This window comes from Panthera leo, chromosome C1 (genome assembly GCF_018350215.1).
Source record: "Panthera leo isolate Ple1 chromosome C1, P.leo_Ple1_pat1.1, whole genome shotgun sequence".
Lineage (NCBI taxonomy): Eukaryota > Metazoa > Chordata > Mammalia > Carnivora > Felidae > Panthera > Panthera leo.
This window is the reverse complement of record NC_056686.1, coordinates 21,254,940-21,268,870: the sequence shown is the minus strand read 5'-3', so window position 1 is coordinate 21,268,870 and position 13,931 is coordinate 21,254,940. Positions and strand designations below refer to the sequence as shown.

The 13,931-nt window shown below is 40.9% G+C and overlaps 1 protein-coding gene across 9 annotated transcripts in view; it reads right to left on the bottom strand.

The window, feature by feature from the left end:
• Nucleotides 1–13,931, bottom strand: part of PHACTR4 (phosphatase and actin regulator 4) — a 100,431-nt gene that overhangs the window by 13,672 nt on the left and 72,828 nt on the right. For all 9 annotated transcript variants that reach the window (XM_042953352.1, XM_042953346.1, XM_042953351.1 and 6 more), the window contains 6 exons: nt 13,541–13,621; nt 9,745–9,909; nt 8,813–9,208; nt 3,551–4,172; nt 2,032–2,219; nt 784–937 (listed from right to left, as the gene is read on the bottom strand). In XM_042953352.1, the coding sequence (XP_042809286.1) occupies nt 784–937; nt 2,032–2,219; nt 3,551–4,172; nt 8,813–9,208; nt 9,745–9,909; nt 13,541–13,621 (1,606 nt within the window). The remainder of the gene's footprint in view (nt 1–783; nt 938–2,031; nt 2,220–3,550; nt 4,173–8,812; nt 9,209–9,744; nt 9,910–13,540; nt 13,622–13,931) is intronic.

Genomic DNA, 13,931 nt, shown 5'->3' with positions numbered 1-13,931 from the left:
CTTTTGGTTCCACCTGACTTGAAAAATATACTAACACTTTGAAATTTCAAAGGCAGATACATGGAACATGTGAAATAGATACAATGAAAAATATGGGTGTGATCTTTAATTGGGTTGACACCTCATAGCTGAGTAACTGGATAAATGACAGAGGAGTCTTACTGGCCTGGGAACCACGTGAATTCTCTAGAAACTAAAAAAAAAAATTTTTTTTTTAAGTAAGCTCCATGCTCAATATGGGGCTTGAACTCAGGAGCCCCAGATCAACAGTCACATACTCTACTGACTGAGACAGATTCTCTAGAAACTTTTATTTTTTTATGTTTATTTATTTTTGAGAGAGAGAGACAAAGAGGGACAGAGGGAGAGGGAGAGTGTGAGTACAGGCAGTGGGGGAGGGACAGAGAGAGAAGGGGACAGAGGATCCAAAGTAGGCTATGAAGAGAGCAGAGAGCTTGATGCAGGGCTCAAACTGACAAACCGTGAGATCATGACCTGAGCCGAAGTCAGACACTTAACTGACTGAGCCACCCAGGAGCCCCTAGAAAATTTAAAAGCCACATTTATGTCTATCTCATGGTTTAAAGCTCCAAGAGCCATTTGGTTCCTTAATTTTCAAGTTCTAAGAGGATATCCAAGTGTGTACAATGTGTATTTTTAAAAATTACGCTGTTTCTAAAATCAAAAAAGAAAAAAAGGTAAGTGAATGCACCACGAAGTAAGTATCTAACACAGCTACTGGCCAAATCAAATAAAATCCATGTATTCTAAGCAAAGAACTACCGGATCAGTGTGTTCCCAATCTGGTGCCGTATTTCATTCCACTCTTCTTTGCTTTTCCGAGGCCAGGAATTCATGTTCAGCTCTGGTTCACTGGGTCTGTGGTTCAGCTTCATTGCCAGTGTGTCCTTCCTCTTCACTTTGTTGGCCAGAGCACCTTTGCACAAGGGAAAGAAAAAAAAAGTAGACACTAAGGCTCAACCAACCTCACCTGGAGCTAGGCAAGAGTCTGAACAAACAGTATTGCAACTCTTAGCTTTCTACTTGGCCTCCAGGTAACTCAGCTAATGTAGAGGTGGGGGGTAAAGCTGAAGACCTCTAAAAATCTAATTAGCCAGATGGATTCAGTTGGGCTAAAGATACCTTCTGTCTTCTACATTTCTCTACATTCCTTCTAAAGAAGGTTGCTAGAAGAACAAGAATCTAAACATGGGCTAGCCCTCTGAATTACAACACAAAGGCATTTGCATTAACACACCTAACATTCCCATTCTTTTTTTTTTTTTTTTTTTTTTAAAGTAAGCTCTACACCCAAAATGGGGCTTGAACTCATGATCTTGAGATCAACAGTCATGCTCCACGGGCTGAGCCAGCCTGGCGCCCCAAGATTCCTATTCTTTTTAAGTTTTTTTTAATGCTTATTTAAAGCATTAAAAGTAGGGGACGGGCAGAGAGAGAAGGAGACACAGTACCCAAAGCAGGCTCCAGGCTCTGAGCTGTCAGCACAGAGCCTGATGCAAGGCTCAAACCTACGAACCGCGAGATCATGACCTGAGCCAAAGTCGAATGTCTGAGGAGTCACGCAGGCACCCCCAAGATTCCTATTCCTAAAGCTGCCTTCTCATTTTTAGGAATCAGAATTCCATTATCTGCAGATTTGCATACATGAACATGGATTTTTTCTTTGCCCCATGGACACAGTAAGTTCATGAGACTAAAGCAGAGGATCACTATGTCTTTTCAATGCAGCTCAAATACCAACTTTCTTCTGCTAATTCTTTAATACCATCAAGGTAAATAATTTTTCAATCACAAACAAATAAAAACCTGCATGACTCAATCTACTTGGCTCCCTCTCACTGCCTTGTTAGAAGAGTGGGAACAGCAGGGACAAGGCTCCTTCACAATGGCCTCCAGTATCAGTTACCAGATGACCTGATGGGAGAGAGTGCCTATTTCCATTCGTCTTATATTTGCTAAGAGCAGCTTTATCGGTAAAATAATTCTCTCCTGTGCTTTTCCCTTTCTTACTATGATGGCTCTCCTCTTCATCCTCTTCATCTCGGTACTGAATGGGACCTTCTGAATCAGAGTCACTCTCCTTCTCTTCCTCCTCTTCCTGCAGACACCGTGGCAGTTTGGGAACAACTGAGGTAGATGCCACATCTTCAGTGAATGCAGATGGGGGGGTCTGCTCCTCCTCCTCTTCATCGTCTGGACTAACAAATGAATATAATTATGTTTTCCTTTCAGAAACATAACGGGTAACTGATGTGCATGGCAAAGTACTGAATAACTATGGAAAACTCCACAAATGAAAAAATTTATTCCTTCCCTTAACTTTAACCATCTTGCTAAGAAACTTTTTAGCAGCTATTAATCTAAAAGGCTCTGGGTTTAAATCCTAGCTCTACAACTTATTCATAGCTTGTAAGTTATTTAGCTTTTCTGTAAATGTGAATGATACTTACCTCCGAGGCTTGTTGTGACAAACAGATAAATTCTAGACTGTATTAGTGTTTGGCACACAGGGCCCTAATGATCTACATGTGAGATTCAAGTCTGTTTTGGGCTGATTAAGTGAGAAGACCACAGAGCATCTAACACTGTATCTGGCTCATGGAAGATATGTAATAAAGACATTTAACCCATTTATTTCCCTTGGTTTAACAATGGAGTGGGACGAGATGATAATCTAATCCAAAGAAGCAAAGATGAAAACTAACTTCTCCCCTTTCTATTGTGCAGGCATAAAACTGTGACTTAGTCTATCTTGAACTCCTAAGCGGTCTCTTTCCAGGAAGTAAAAAAATTATACCCGCAGGTACAAAGATTATGGCAAAGCAACTAATTAGCAGTATGCCGCAACAGCTCTGTAACAATTCTTTTAGCTAGCAAGGCAAATCTCCAAATGGCCAAAAAGTGTTAACCTTTAGTCACACATCGTTGGAATTTTAAAAAGGCAAGGTATCTGGGGACAGATGAGGGAGAGAATACAATGGCCAGGTCCAGTCTATGAGGCTGGAACACTGAGCTATCTTTCAGAGCTCCCTTCTTTTTCTCCAGACTGCTCTCTGTCCCGCTCCACCGAGTTCAGGTGCCAGGTCCCAGACTTTCAGATTTGTCGAATTTCATCCTCACAAGCCTATGGGTGGGGATTACTCCGTTTATGCGTAGACAGCTCAAGAGCAGAAAAGTTAAGTAACGTACACTACTACAAGCCAGGAAGAGGTGGAGGTGGGATTTGAACCCAGAGCTATTTTACTCCAACATCAATGCTCCTTAAGTACCCTGTTACACTGCTTCCCTTGTATCATGTACAAAAAATAAAGTGGTTTTAATTTTCAAGTACAGATGTTTGTGACTGCTATGGAAACAATGTTATAGAAATCAGCAGAGTAAAAAATGTCCAAACTTTAGAACGTGTCTTATTTGTTGAGTATTCTTACTTTAAATTTATTCACATTTTCTTTTTATAAGTAATTTTTCCCAAGAAGGGCTACCTAGAGTAAAGAAGAGGAAACAAAAGGCAAGCTTTAAAGGCACTCACACTTTCAGCATTTCAATAGTGATGGGAAGTGACCTGGTCCGACCTAGGGTGCTGCTGTCCTCAGAAAAGTTGTCACTGTACTCAAAGAGCAAGGAGTGAGCTCTGTGAGAGCCCTCCAAGGGAGGAGTCATGGGAAGCGGGCTGGTCAGGGCCTGCTGGATTCGGATATGCAGTGGGAGTGGAGGCAGCCTACAGGGTACATGGGGCTCTCCAAAGCTGTGGTCCAACATTCTCTTAGGCACTTCCTTTTTCTGATCTTCCTGCTGGGAAACCTCCTGGGGTAGGTGGGGTAGGTCTAAGGACGGTGGTAACTCAATTTCTGGCACAACTTGAAAAGTCTTAGCAGGGAATGGAGGGGACCGTGGGGGTTCAGGAGGTGTATGAGTAGGCAGCGGTGGGGACGGAGAGAGAGGTGGAATCATCAACAGTGGTTCAGAGCCCACAGAGCATGTGCTCTTTTCTCTGTGATCAGATGGTGCTTTTGTGGAGGTGGCGGTGGCGGTGGCGGTGGCAGGAGACTCCAAGGTGGGTACCAAGGCTGACGGAATGCCTCTCTTTGGTGGTAAAGGTGGGGACGGTTTTGATAACAATGTACCGCTGTTTATTGCCTGGGACAGTTCAGCTGGAAAAGAGAGAATAACACCTCAATTTAAGATGGCTTCACAATGAGGGGCCAGCCTAAGGGCTAGATTAGAACTGAGCTTACTCTCAGCTTTTAGGCAAACCAATCCATTTCCTGACTTTGCCACATCCTAGATATCGCGTGCCGAAATGAAATTTGTATTTAGGTACCTAGGAAGCCTAATAAATGTACAGGCATGCAGGAAGACCACTACCTTAATACTCTGATGAAAAGTAATTCTTACTTCTTTGCTCTAACATGACAACTTTTTATGACTTGAGGTAGATAAAGTTAATATAAAGAGATAAAGAATGTGGGTAAGTTTTTTTGTCTAACAGAATGCCATTAAAAAATTTAGACATGAAGGTAGCCCTAAAAAAAAAAACAACAAAAACCCCAAACACCATCAGGCATTGTTACCACAGCTTGATAAATAATAACATCTAGATATCCCAGCTCTGCATTATAAAATTAGCAGTAATGACATCCTGACTTTTTATAGCAAATACAAAGGTCTTTGAGAAAATCAAAGTGCTCTGCTATCCTTAACTTCAGATTCTCCTTACATGGGAGATTATCTTTACCATTTTACAAAAGGAAAAGCTGAAGCCACAGAAATTAGGTAGGTGACCTGCCAAGATCAGACAACACACAGGCAGGGGCTCAGCTAGTTCCCAGGTCTTATCATTAGACTCCATCCTCTAGATCCCCCTGTCTTTGTGATTCTTATTACTGTCCATACCTCTTATCCTTTACACCCAAACCTTCATCCGCACTCCCCACTCTACTATAGGTTCCTTGTTTCCATCAGCATACCCACAGAGGTGGGCATAGTGCTTGGCACACAGTGGATCCTCGATACACGTTTATGAGACTAGAGGCTCCTACCCTGTATCAGGACAGTATGCACCCCTATGTGATTCCCCCAAGCCCGCAATGACTGAGGTTTTGAGTCAGCAAAGTCCCTTTGGAGGGCTCCAAATGGCCTTTAAGAAATGGATCATCATATCACGCAGGAGCTAATCCTGCAAAGTAATTAAATAGTAGGTCTCTTGACCACCAACCCCTCATCCTTCACTCAAAACCCTAATTTTGGTCACACCACTTGTTTTCAAATGGTTCCAGATGTCTTACCTAGAGAGCAACACCTCAAGGTTCCCTGAAATAAAAATTTACTTGCCCTAAGTCCCACTCTACTGGTAGCATTTAAAGTAAAAAGCTAGCTAATTTGATAATGTTTTAATGTCACTTATCATAAGTAATTTTTTTTCAGTTTGAACTATATATACATTTTATTAGGCATACTTACTTGCCCATAGGCTAAATTATGAAAATAATTTAAATATGTGAGATAATCATAATTTATTGTGAATAAATTAGCTTTATATTATTTTTAAAAAATTTTTTTTTTCTTAACGTTTATTCATCTTTGAGAGACAGAGAGAGACAGAGCATGAGAGGGGAAAGGGCAGAGAGAGGGAGACACAGAATCCGAAGTAGGCTCCAGGCTCCGAGCTGTCAGCACAGAGCCCGACACAGGGCTCGAACCCATGAACTGTGAGATCATGACCTGGGCCGAAGTCAGATGCCCAACTGACTGAGCCACCCAGGCGCCCCTAGCTCTATATTATTTTAATAACCTTTAGCTTTTTATATATTATAAATGCCCAAATGCACTTAAAAATTTAATTCCAGTATAAATAACATACAGTGTTATATATCTTAAGTAAATTAAAAAAAAAATGTTTATTTATTTTTGAGAGAGAGGGATTAGAGTCCCAAGCAGGCTCCACACTGTCAGTGTGGAGAATGACATGGGGCTCAAAAACAAGAACCGTGAGATCATGACCTGAGTGGAAACCAAAAATTGGACGCTTAACTGACTGAGCTACCCAGGCATCCCTTAAAATTTTTTTTTTTTTTCAACGTTTTTTATTTATTTTTGGGACAGAGAGAGACAGAGCATGAACGGGGGAGGGGCAGAGAGAGAGGGAGACACAGAATTGGAAACAGGCTCCAGGCTCCGAGCCATCAGCCCAGAGCCTGACGCGGGGCTCGAACTCACAGACCGCGAGATCGTGACCTGGCTGAAGTCGGACGCTTAACCGACTGCGCCACCCAGGCGCCCCTAGGCATCCCTTAAATTTTTAAAAGACTTTCTAGAAAAACATTGCATACACACACAAAAAATATTACTTTTAAATATGAAAATTTAAAAAAATATTAATTTTAGCTTCAATGAAAGAGATTATTTTTGGGTAGACTGGACTTTTGTTGCCTCTCTAAAAATAGCAGTTATAAATTCCATTTGCAACAAAATCTACACCCGACGGGACCAAATTTGATTATTTTACTGTTTGAATTGATAAGGTAAATTATCTTTGGTGATTTAAGGAAAGTATATATATATATATATATATATATATATACTCACACATACCTCAAAATGTTAAGGAAATGAACTGTCTTATATTTATCCCTGCAAGGACACTTGGTTGTAGTTTTGAGGGGAAGATGCCAGAATGCTCATTGGAGGGGTTACAAATTCCCTTCATCTGTTCAGCTATTTATGATGGTCCTCCCTCTGTCCTAATTAGTTCTTAGTCCTAACACTGTTATGCCTGTCAGTAGACATAGCAATGTCTAAAGCAGTAGTTTCCAAATGTTTGGATCTCATGAACCAATAAAACTAAAATGAAATTCTCAACCAACCTCAGGTTGTCAATTTTTAATATTTCCAAGACTTCATACTAAGCAAACCATTTGTGAACAGAATCCTTTCATGCAAGAAATGGCTTTTTAAACATCAAAGAATTAGGAAGGTCATAATTTCAGAATAAAGGGTAGTCCTTTAAATCATAGCTATTTAGCCTTAATAAAAACTTATAAAAACTCTCCTGTTTTTCTCCTTCTGCTGAGGACCACTCACAACTGATGTTGATCCCCCAGTCACAAGGCCTATTGCTTTGGGCTATTCACCTTAGGCCAAGCATGGCCTCTAAGGTTCAGCCCAGGTTACAGTACACATATTATTATTTTTTATAACTGTCTTACCCCGAAAAGAGTGAAGTATTACTGCTTTAGAGCAATGGTTCTCAATGTGTGGTCCCCATATATGTAGCATCAGTATCATCTGGGAACTTATTAGAAACACAAATTCTCAGGCCCACCCTAGACTTACTGATTCAGAAATTCTAAGGGCAGGGCCCAGCAATCTGTGTTTCACAAGTCCTCTAGGTTGATGGAGAAGAGAGCTTGTCTAGACAGCAGTTTGAGAATATCGATGTACAGGACAGAAGTCTGGGCTCAAGAGCTGAAAAGCCTATGTTTGGTTTCTATTTCTCATTAACTGCAACCCTGAGTGAGTCACAAGTTCTTCATGTTATAATTGCCCTAACCATATAATAGATAAAATCGGCTTCCTACTTCACAAGGAGGCTCTGACAGCCAAGTATATGAAAGCAGCTCAAGTTCCTCAGAGATAAGTCAACACAGACTGTCCATCTAGGTTGGTGATAACAATAATAACCACCGTCCTTTCTGTAATCAAGCTACTCCAACCTGTCATACTCACAATGAATTCTAAGCCTGTTTTTCAGGGTTCTTGTCAACCCACACAAGTTGGCGGTATTAACTGTTTAACGAGCGTACTTTATTCCTCCCTTCAATCACGAACAAGAACTTCAAGCAGTACTAAGCCTTGTATTATTTTTCCTGAAAAACTACCTCTTTCCTCTCCTCCCCTTCTTATAATTTCCTCTAAGAAGGTCTGCAATTATGTACAGAAAAGCAGACCTAAACAGGACTTCAGGCAAATATAAAAAAATGTACTAAATTGGGGCACCTGGGTGGCTTAGTACTCTCGATTTCGGCTCAGGTCTTCATCTCACAATTTATGAGACTGAGCCCCGTTTTGGGCTCTGTACTGACAGCACGGAGCCTGCTTGGGATTGTTTCTCCCTCTCTCTCTGCCCCTCTTCAGCTCTTTCTCTCTCAAAATAAATAATAAACTTAAAAAAAAATTTACTAAACTGGTAAGTGTGCTGGTTATCTTCCAAGTTTTCTTTCTTCTGCCACTTATTTTACTAAGAGTAGCATTCTTGACTCTTCCCAAGATAAAAACACGATTTTATCAAGACACTTTGAATAATATCTTTTGCAGTTTGCATGAAGGTATCATGCCAGACACTGAATCATAAGTTACACAGGCATCTATACAATCACCTTTTTATCTGTTGGGCTCATGCTTAAGGCAGATGCTGGTGGTTTAAAGTAGGGTAAAAAAAAACCAAAAACAACCCTTTTCTCCATGCAGGTCAGAACCTGTTGTGGTCCTCACATCCAGTCCCCCAACTATAAACCGTATTTCAGAAATACTGTTTTAGGAAAATAGATACTCCCCACCACTCCTGACCAAACTGGAGCTTAGTTTTAGTGATATCCGCTCCCTGTCTGTTTTCATTCCTAGTTATCTGCCTCATTTTCAAGACTTTTCTCCGTATCGAGGGCATCCAAAGGGACATGACATGGAGAACTCTCTCACAGACCAAATCAGTATTATACCAGTTTTCCAATAAAACCACCATCCAAAATCAAACCAAACCAAACCCCGAGCAATGGAAACCTCAAGACTTACTTACCAATGACAGGGTTGCTATTTCTGTGAGCTGGTTTAGGGGGAGGGATAGGGGGCTGCTTGGCAGGGACCGTATGAGTGAGGCTCGGGGTGGCAGTAGTGTTAGTGCTGGCAGGAGTGGCAGGCAGAGTCCTGGGCGCTGGGGAGGGGGGGACAGAGGAACTAACAGTTTTTGCTGGGTTGGTGGCAGGAGTGGTGGCGGCAGGTGCTGAGGTGGAGGCGGCAGTGGAGGTGGAGGAGATGGACCTTGCCGCGCCGCCAGAGGAAGTGGCATCCTTTGCTTGCCCTTCGTTTGCTTCGTGAGAAGAGGACAAGGGTCTTTTAGGGGGAAGTAAGGGCTGTTTGGGTACATTCTCAGGAACGGACTCTGCTTCGGAATTAGGCTGGCTTCCAGTCGAGCCTGTGTAATAACGACAGATATGATTTAGAAGAGAAAAAAGAATAACAAGATAGACTGAAAAAAGCTAACACATCTATAGACTTGTGGTCAACTTCCTCCATTGTTTAACGTGTAGATTCGTTTACAGGCAAAGTTCCCCAACCTCAACATACTTAAAGTATAGGACACTTTCTCTCAATCACAATCTCAAAGTAAGAGAGGCCTGTATGGGACTGATTCTTCACACAAGGGCCGGGCAACTGGAGGAGGCACAGAATCCCACAGGTGGGAGAGGAGGAATGTATAGTGCAAAAAAGTCCTACGGGTATCTGACACTTAACATTCTCTTCCGTCCTTGAGAATTACAAATTAGGTATTTTGTGAATGCAAGAATGAGAAAGGGAAAATTCCACTTACAGTTGCAACTAGTTGAGGAATTGCTAAAGGAGAAAAGAATTCCCTCTGGATTTTATTTCCCCCTGGCTCTAGCAAAACCCTGAGTTAAACAAGAATGATTGATCCATGGCTCTTACACTCAAAAATTGGGAGTTTCTTACCTAGTCGCTTCTTTGGGTCCTCTTCTGGAACAGGTTTCCTAAGACTTGTTATTCTTCCTGACTCTTCATCTGCTTGGACTGAACTAGAAGATGTGGTACTCCCTATGGGGGTGGTATGGCCATTCTTTAACATGGCATGGCTCAATTTCCCTGGATCCTCACCACCTGCAAGGTCAAAAAGAAAAGAGCAAGACTGATGGACTGGTGTGATCAGACAGGGAGAAGAGCTGATGATTTCTAACGTTTCTTATCTCTTTTCTCCCCTTTCCTGTTTGAGTGTATGATTCAGATCTAGATTATTTGGATTTTTATAGTAGTAATAGAAGTAAGTTCTCAGAAACTAGTCTCCTTCACCCAACCCACCACTTTCTACTAGACTAAATAGAACCATTATCTATGCAGTGTCAGTAAGAGGTAGAGCTTGGGCTGAAAGTAGTGAAGAGTCTACAGCAAATGAGTGCTAAATGAAAATATATTTCTCAAGCTAAAGTATTCTGACAACTATTTTAAAACAGGCAAGGTAGCAGGGTGCCTGGGTGGCTCAGTCGGTTAAGTATTTGACTTTGGCTCAGGTCAAGATCTCACCGTTCTTGAGTTTGAGCCCCACGTCGGGCTCTGTGCTGACGGCTTAGAGCCTGAAGCCTGCTTCATATCTTGTGTCTCCCTCTCTCTCGGCCCCTCCCCTGTCCGCACTCTCTCTCTCAAAAATAGATAAACATTAAAAAATAAAAAATAAAACAGGCAAGGTAGCAAATTGACAACTATGCAAATGCAGTAAATTGCCACTATGTTAATACAGCCCAGCCTTAACAAAAATAGGATTTCTAGATTATAAACCAAGGACTCATTTCAAAGCCAAAAAAGACTGCTACTTTTGAAAACCATACAGTGAAAGGTTAAGACACATTATTAATTGGTTTCTACTCAGCATGTGCTAGGAAAATATATGCAAAAGTGGTCAGTTATCTCTCAAGTTATTTATTTAGGATTGTCTACTTTAAATTTCATTCATTCATTCATTCATTCAGGGGACACAAATGAGTGAGGGGCAGAGAAGCAGAGAGAATCTGACAAGGTGCAGAGGGGGGGAGAGAGAGAGAGAGAGAGAGAGAGAGAGAGAGAGAGAGAAAAGCAGGGCTCAGCCCAAGCGTGACTTGTGGGTTCAGCCGAAACAGGGCAGCAACTCACCCCAAGCGGGACTTGAATTCATGAATCATGAGATCATGACCTGAGCCAAAGTCAGATACTTAACCGACTGAGCCACCCAGGCACCCCTCTTTTATTTTTTAAATAAATAAACTTATTTTTGAGAGATAGAAAGAGAAGGCACACTGCGAGTGAGGGAGGAGCAGAGAGAGGGGGCAGAGGATGTGAGGTGGGCTCTGTGCTGACAGCAAAGAGCCCAACGTGGGTTGGTTGAACTTATGTGAGAACTGTGAGATCATGACCTGAGCCAAAGTCGGATGGATGCTCAACCCACTCAGCCATCCAGGCGCCCCTGAAAGTCCTTTAAAAAAATTTTTTTTATGTATTTTTAAATTCAAGTTAAATAGCATTCAGTGTTAGTTTCATGTGTACAATATAATGACTCAACAATTCTATACTCTACTCATCATGATAAGTGTATTCTTTAAGCCCCATCGCCTATTTCACTGACCCAACCCCCTACCTCCCCTCTGGCAACTACCAATTTATTCTCTATATTTAAGAGTCTGTTTTTGGTGTGTCTTTTTCCTTTGTTCATTTGTTTCTTAAATTCCACATATGAGTGAAATCATATGGTAGGTCTTTCTCTAACTTATTTCACTTAGCATTATATCCTTAGATCCATCCACATTGCTGCAAATGGCAGGATTTCATTTGTTTTTAATGGCTAATACTCCATCGTATGTGTGTGTATACTTTATTCATTCATCAATGGGTGGACATTTGTTTCTATACCTTGGCTATTATAAATAACGCTGCAATAGATATGGAGGTGCATGTATCTTTCTGAAATGGTGTTTTCGTTTTCTTTGGGTAAATACCTAGTAGACGAATTACTGGGTCATATGGTAATTCTATTTTTATTTTTTTGAGGAACATCCATACTGTATTCCATAGTGGCTGCACCAGTTTATATTCCCACCAACAGTGTATGAGAGCTCCTTTTCCTCCACATCGTTGCCAACACCTGTTATTTCTTGTTTTTGATTCTAGCTATTCTGATAGGTATGCCGTGGTATCTATTTCATTGTGGTTTTGATTTGCATTTCCCTGATGATTAGTGATGCTGAGTATCTTCTTGTATCTGTTGGCCATCTGTATCTCTTCTTTGGAAAAATGTCTATACATGTCTTCTGCCTATTTTTTAACTGGGTTATTTGTTTTTTTGGTGTTGAGTTGTAGAAGTTTTTTACATATTTCATCGGATATTGACCCTTTACTGAATATATCATTTGCAAATATCTTCTCCCATTTGGCATGTTATCTTTTTGTTTTGTTGACGGTTTCCTTTGCCATGCAAAAGCTTTTTATTTTGGTGGAGTACCGATAGTTTAATTTTGCTTTTGTTTCCGTTGCGAAAGGAGACATATTTAGAAAAATGTTTCTATAGGAGATGCCAAAGAGATTACTGCCTATATTCCCTTCTAGGAATTTTATGGTCACAGGTCTCACATTTAGATCTTTATTCCATTTTTTTTATTTAATTTTTTTTTTCTAATTTTTTAAATTTAGAGACAAAGGGCGAGCACATGAGCAGGAAGAGGGGCAGAGGGAGAGAGAATCCCAAGTAAGCTCCACACTCACTGCAAGGCCTGACGCGGGGCTTGATCCCACAAAGCTGGGATTATGACCTGAGCTGAAATCAAGAGCTGGATGTTCAACTGACTGAGCCACCCAGGCGCCCCCTGGTCTTTGATCCATTTTGAATTTATTTTTATGTATAGTGTAAGGAAGTGGTCCAGTTTCTTTCTTATGCATGTAGCTGTCCAGTTTTCCCAACATCATTTGTTGAAGAAACCATCTTTTCTTCTATTGGATATTCTTTTTTTTAATGTTTATCCATTTTGAGAGAGAGAGAGGAAGCACAAGCAGGGGAGGGGCAGAAAGAGGGGGACAGAGAGAGAATCTCAAGCAGGCTCTGCCCTGTCAGCGCAAAGCCCAACGCAGGGCTCAGTCTCAGGTATCATGAGATCATGACCTGAGCTGAAATCAAGAGTCAGACACTTAACTGACTGAGCCACCCAAGTGCCCCCACAAATTGTTTTTATGTTTTATTATCAGTAGACATTTGGATTGTTTTCAATTTTGTTCTACTGTTAGTAAATATTGCTGCTACAAGCATATTTGTATGTATATATCTCCTGATACCCATGTATACATGTTTTTGTTGAGTATATACCAAGTTCTGGACATGCTGGCACATAGGTATGCATACCTCCAGGTTTCATGGATAGGTAGTTTAGGCTAAAGTATTATAAAAATTTTTTTAAGTAATCTCTATGCTCAACATGAGGGTGGAACTCGACCCTGAGATCAAGAGTTGCATGCTTCACCGACTGAGGCAGCCAGGTGCCCCCATTTGTATGTATTCTTTAGCGAACTGCCCAGTGCTTCTGGAGATTCTTTCACTGAGTTGTTTTTTCTCTTTTTATAGAAATTAAAAAAAAAAAAATTCCACATGCATGAACAGTTTTAAAGAATCTCTTCTCCCTCCCAACAATATCAATAACAAAAGAAAATTCAAATACCTAGTCAGGATCAAACAACAAGTGTACAGAGACAGACATATGTAGTTTATTTACAAACTCACCCTGCTCAGAGTCTTCCAAAAGAACCCCTCTTTTAACCAGCTCTTCTCTCGGTTTTCGCATAGATATTTTCCGCTCTAAAACTAACATTAAATTGGAAAACACTCAGCAATGTGGCAGTTAAAGGTCAACGTTAAGCATTCTAACTTGACAGACACACAAGAATAATGTGGTTCAATTTTCTATCTTCTGGAAAGAAAGAACAGGAAAACGAACTTCAAATTTAAACTTAATTTATTTCATATCCTGTGTTATTGGGAAAGCAGCATTTCCAAAAGGAACTATCCTTATTCATCACTTGATAAACTTTAAGCCCGTTAAAATAGCAATCTGGGGATGAGGCTACAGTATGTAAGGCTTAGTGAGTGACCGCTGGGTTTTATTTCTAAAAGC